The 6,235-nt window shown below is 43.2% G+C and overlaps 1 protein-coding gene across 1 annotated transcript; it reads right to left on the bottom strand.

Annotated features, from left to right (window-relative positions):
• Positions 1-859: 859 nt before the first annotated feature.
• Positions 860-5,891, bottom strand: dctn5 (dynactin 5). The gene is made up of 6 exons (XM_034191070.1): positions 5,709-5,891; positions 5,506-5,574; positions 1,918-2,036; positions 1,728-1,839; positions 1,527-1,629; positions 860-1,070 (listed from the first exon to the last, which is right to left on the bottom strand). The coding sequence occupies exons 1-6, from the start codon at positions 5,754-5,756 to the stop codon at positions 973-975; spliced, it is 549 nt and encodes a 182-aa protein (XP_034046961.1). The 5' UTR covers positions 5,757-5,891; the 3' UTR covers positions 860-972.
• Positions 5,892-6,235: the final 344 nt, after the last annotated feature.

Genomic DNA, 6,235 nt, shown 5'->3' with positions numbered 1-6,235 from the left:
AAGAGCAGATCACCCAGTGAGTCATAAACTCACACAGATATTCAACATTTCTTTATTTGAGACTCGACCAAAGCAGTGTGACAAACGCACAACAGCATATTAACAAATTTGTTTTATAGCCTGTAAAGCATAACAGTTTAATATAACTCATGAAATAGAAAACAAGAATTACTGAACTTTGCTGTGGTCCAAACACACTGTGAAAGCAATCGGGTAATTCTGATACAAAGCTGAAGTGTTTGGTCCAAATACTACGATAAAAATAAAAAGCTTTCTGCAACCTTGCAGAGGAACTCCTCGAGCAGGGCAGATACATGTATATATCACTACGATTGTGTTTGATGGTAAAAGCACCAAATTTTGCACAGTCATTACTTGACATCAATCATGTAAAGCCCTTAAAAAAAAAAAAAAATCAATATAATTATGATTAAAATGGGTTCAGTGTGTACGGAAATAGAAAACAATTTGTATGACAAAATATCATTTTTCTACAACTAGACTGATTAATAATTAAAGTTTGGCATGATATTTTATTTATTAGATATAAAACAATGTGTGTGTAAAATTTGGTGCTTTCACCATAAAACAATGGTCAATAATTTCATACATCTTCTCTCCAGGAAAATCCGATTACAGTTACCTCCACTCAACCAGCTGTATTTAAAAGATAAAAATTATTTTTTTCTGACGACTGGACAATAAGACGACAGTTCTGCTGATGGTCAGCAACAGTTTAACAAAACGTGTGTTTGATGGGTTAAACTGGATAATATGTCTTAACAAAAACTGAAAGTCACGTAACTGATTCGCAACAAAAACAGCCAGCAACTTCTCCATTTTCAGCCTTAACATTTTCTTTTAAGGGCTCATAAAAAGATCAAATAATTTTCCTTGTGTGGTGAAGGAGAAGCGCCGACATCGATCTGCATTCAGAGGGTGGGGGCGGGGCCTGTTGACGGTTCAGGGGGCTCAGATCTGGCTGAGGGGCAGGAACTTCTGGTAGTAGCTCTTGGTTACATCAATCATCAGATCCTGCGTGCATTCTGGGAGCTCGCCTGAAAATAAACCTGAGACAGAGAGCAGGAAGACGATCAATATTTTAGTCACGTAGGATGACTAAAATAAAACCGCAGCCAGTCTGCTCTGTGTGAGCTGGAGTAGAGCGGGTCCTGATCAGTACTGGGATGGGACACCTCTTAGGAAGACCAGGGGCTATGTGTGATTCTCCAAGTAAAACTGAAGGTGTGTTAGGAAAAGCCGGTGTAAAACCTCCCTGTGGTGACCCCGAACAAACAGGCAGCCGAAAATCAAACATCTGACTAAAACTCAAAATATGGGCAAGTCTCATTCCCGTTATACCACCTCTAAAGATGAGCATCTTCCTACAGAGTCTGGGTCACGAACCAACAATCAGCACATCAGGTTGGGAACTGATTCAGAAAATAAAGGTATCAGCTGGGTTTGGGTGCAAGTCTCCTGAAAAAGTGTCCTGATGTGGACAAAGATTACTGGGAGGTGCTGACCTGGACATCCAGAGAAGACAGTAAAAGGCGGCACCACGGTCTCGGGAGGAAGCACTGTGTTGTCTAAGATCTTACAGCAGTCCTTCAGCACGCAGCGGCGCCCCTGCAGTGCACAGATGAACAAAATAAAACATTACTTATGAAGGGTAAACAAAACGTTCTCTAAGATTTGTCCACAACACACATGATCATGTGACTCACAATGACACAGTTCTTGCCGATGTGGACGTAGGAGCCGATCTGCGCCGCGTTCACCACGCAGTCTTCTTCGATGAAGACGTGGTCCCCGATGTGCAGTGGGAAGAATGCCACTCTGCAGGGGAAATGAGCAGACTTTGATTTTCTGTGTGTGAACCCGGCTTTTACAGTGTAGAGCACAAAGACGTCGTACCCTTTGCTGAACTTTTTGAATGGAGGCCGGATGACGCTGCGACTCTTCACCACACAGTGCCGGCCCACTCTGACGTTTGCCAGGTCGCCTCTGATAATGCAGTCGTTCATCACGATCGTCTGAACGGACCAAAACATATGAGTGAGTCTGCGTCAGCGGAAACGATTCAAATGCCAAACCATGTCTGGCTCCGCCTCCTCAAAGGGGAGGATCCAGTGCACACATTCAAAGTTTCTGACAGGCATTTTTGTCCAACCAGAAATGGGCTCTGTTGTGGTTTGTGCACCAAGTTTTTGAATGTTCGGATAAATTGGTTCTTAACCTGAAAAGTTCTTTTACAGCTGGAACCAGAAAAAATAGATTCTTCAGTGCGAGTCTCCTTTGATGATGTTCCTGATTACAACACTTCCACTTGAAACTGGTGGAAATGTGAGCCGGTTCACCAGATGGCACCAAGACTCAAATAACCCTGAACGGCACATTCAAGAACCTGTTCCATGTTGGTGGAAAAGGACTAAGAGTGACACACAAGGACTAAAACCGTTGACTGTAATGGGATTCATGTAATTTAAAAAAAAAAAAAAAAAAACACACCTCATGGTCGTACGACCTCACTATTACCCCCACCACAGCTCATTTCTAACTCTGCACTTATTCAACAGTCTCATGATGATGGATTATTCTTACTAAAACTACATTATTCTATTTCAATATAATTTGACAAAGCTGAGATGTGTCTCCCCCTAGTGGCCTGATGCTCCTCTGTAAGAATCCCCTGATTTTCAGGAATATTTAAGCAACTCAAAAACAGAACATACTAGAGGAGCAGTCAGTCGAGCTCATTCCTCAGTCAAGGAAACCACATTAACCTCCTACAAATCAAACCTACAAATATTATTTCATGACGTAAATGAAGACAAACGCTCAGTCTCACAACAGCTACAATAAATGTTACAGAAAATTCCCAAAACACTGTCGATCAGAATGACTGGGTCTGATCAGAACTTCAGTCTGAATGACCCAGATGGGGCAAATCTTTATCCGTACTATAAACAGCCTTGTGTGTGTGGCTCTGTGAAAATATCCCCACAGCATGGTGCTGCCACCACAATGCTTTGGTGTAGGGATGGTGCCTGGTTTCCTCCAAACATGACGTCTGGCCCATGGTTAGGCCTCTAGTGGCCTAACCATAGACTGTATACACAGTGGACAAACCCTACGTGACATCACCCATAGGCTTTCAATAGAGACCCAGAACAGCTGATATCAAGCCCATATCTGAGCATTGCCATGTTGGCAGCAGTGGCAGTCCTGACTTTGGCTATGTCACAATGAACCCATAAACATTCAAAGTCAGCTCTATTGTCAATGCCATATGTACCGGACATACACAGGATCACAACCCCAATTACAAGCCATAGTTCACAGGTGAAGTCAAACAGACTCCTCAGGGTGAGGAACGCTGCCTTCAGAGCTGGGGACAAGATGGGCCTGAGGACAGCAGGGGCCAACCTGTCACATGGCATCAGATAGGCCAAGAGGCAGTACTCCAGGAGGATTGCTCTTCATTTCAGTGACGGCAGAGACACTCGGAGTCTGCGACAGGGGATACAAACCATTACGGTCTACAAATCCACAATGCAGACCTCCAACAGCTCCACCCCTCTGCTGAATGAGCTGAATGACTTCTTCCCTCGCTTTGAGACACACAACAGCACCTCTGCATGGAAGATCCCACCCTCTCCTGGTGACGAGGTGCTGACACTATCCCCGGCCAGCGTGAGGTGATCCCTCAGCAGGATCAATGCACACAAAGTTTTTGCCCCTGACAACATTCCTGGTCACGTACTGAGAGACTGTGCTGAGGAACTGACAGATGTCTTCACAGACATGTTTAACACCTCTCTGAGTCAGGCTGTTGTCCCCACATGCCTCAAAGCCACCCCCATCATTCCTGTCCCGAAAAAGTCATCTCCCTCCTACTTCAACGACTACCGTCTGGTTGCACTCTCTCCCGTCCTCATGTAGTCCTTCTAACGGCTAGTCACACATCACACCAAGTCTGCCCTCCTCCCCTCCTTGGACCCATTCCAGTCTTGGCAGCATCTTGAACGATGCTGCCATCTCAACTTCCCTCCACTCAGCCCTCACTCACCTGGACACTAAGGACTCATATGTTAGAATGCTGTTCATTGACTTCAGTTCAAAATTCAACACAATCATCCTCCTGCAGCCGTTTCACAAACTGGACCGGCTCGGGCACAACACCTCACTGTGCAACTGGCTGGTGGACTTCCTGACAGGAAGACTTCAGGCATTACGGGTCAGCAGCAATACCTCCAGCACAATAACTGTAAACACATGGGCCCCCCAGGGATGTGTGCTGAGCCCCCTCCTCTCCAATCAGCTGACTTTCACTAAATGGATAAAGAAGTGGAGTGTGGGTGGCTCCATTGTGTGACAAAAGAAACCTGAACACGCCTTTATCTTTGAGTCTGAACTAGCGAAGCTAACAGGCTAATTTCCGTTCCGGTGTTTATTACATCATATTTTTGGGGACTTTGTGGTATTTGTGGTACCATAAGGTTTGCTTTGGTGTGAGCATTAAAAGTTATGAGCCGCTTATTTTGTCAGTGACTGTGCATTTCTATAAATGAACTTAACGGATGAAGCTACTGACAGCTGCTAAAAGTGCTGACGCCATTAGCAAAGAACACTGAATAAGAGGACAATTTTACTCAGCGCAAATATTACAGCAGGGGACGTCTTAGACGATCCTTTAGTCCATTTCACCACAGAACAAGCCGTGTAATAAAATGCTCAAAATGACAGACACAGCCTCCACAACAAGTAGCAGCCGCTGTCACTCAAAACGACCACAGCTTTATGGCTTAAAACATCCTAAACCAAGAAGATAGAAACCGTTCTGTCAACATTATTTCTGCTCTAAAGTTGGACATTTTAACATGGACTTGAATGGCAACCTGCCCACTTTTGGAGCTAGCTTCAAGCGGCCCGTCAAAGAACTGCAATTTTTTCTTCTTCCATAAGAAAAGATAAACTAGTGATCGTTTCAATCGCATAAAATAACGTAACAATGTAATGTACATAAACCACCAGTTCCAGTTCCAGATCCTTATCCTTGAGTCCACTCTGAGGTGGAGAAATGACTTAACAGCAGAGTGCACAAGGTGGTGGGATTCTGTTGCTCTTTTTTTTGCGATTTAAGAAAATAGTACAATTCTGATCAGGTTGACGATGACCTGCAAGTTTACATGGCACATCAAAACAGCATATATATATATATATATATATATATATATATATGCATGTTTCTGATTCCACTTTTATTATGGTCATGTAAACAACAGGTGTGGATTCACAGGCAACAAGGGCCTGTGCCTATGGAGTGCAGTGCATTATGGGAAGTAAATCAAGCTCCTCTCAAAAGAGAATGCACAAATTTCCCCTCAATAAATCCTCCAGCAACAGCCAACAAACACAAATCTTAAAAGGAAAATGTCACTAAATGACATAAAACGTTGAAATATTTTATTAGTTTATATCATTTTTGTATTTTGTTCTTACTTTGCCGTTGAGGACGATGTTCTGACTCCCACACAGCACCGACTGTCGACTCACTTTGTTCCCAGAAGCCTGCAATAAAGAAGAATAATTAGAATTAAACAGTTTTAATGTCTGTTTGTGTGAAATTAGCTTTAACGTCCAGTTTCAGTCTACAAACAGCTAACAGCCTTATAGTTAACAGCGGCTACATCACAAACACTGACCGTCTCAATGTATTCTGCTTTGTTATACAGGATTTCACACAACTCCATTAATACTGACAATATAAAAGAAATATATTATAATTGTTAGCTAAGAATAGCTAAAGCGTCTGTCACTGCAGCTCAAAGATGATTCAGTCGTGTCTAAGATACAAAACTCAAACAACTTCCCTTCAAGTTTTCTTCTTGTTTTCTGTTAGCTTTATGGCGATTATTACGCAAATAGTTGCGGTACCGCCACCTAATGGAAAGGAGTGTGGTTCAAACAGCTATATAATGTACTACACACACACACACACACACACACACACACACACACACACACACACACACACACACACACACACACACACACACACACACACACACACACACACACACACACACACACACACACACACACACACACACACACACACACACACACACACACACTTTTTAACCTGTCATCGTATCTGTCATCTGTATTTTACAATTGTGGTGTAGAACCGCTATAAAGTGTTCAGGCGGCTCTTCATAGTGTGTTATTA

The sequence above is a fragment of the Thalassophryne amazonica genome, chromosome 16 (genome assembly GCF_902500255.1).
Source record: "Thalassophryne amazonica chromosome 16, fThaAma1.1, whole genome shotgun sequence".
In the NCBI taxonomy this organism is placed as follows: domain Eukaryota; kingdom Metazoa; phylum Chordata; class Actinopteri; order Batrachoidiformes; family Batrachoididae; genus Thalassophryne; species Thalassophryne amazonica.
This window is presented reverse-complemented; position numbering and strand designations above follow the sequence as displayed.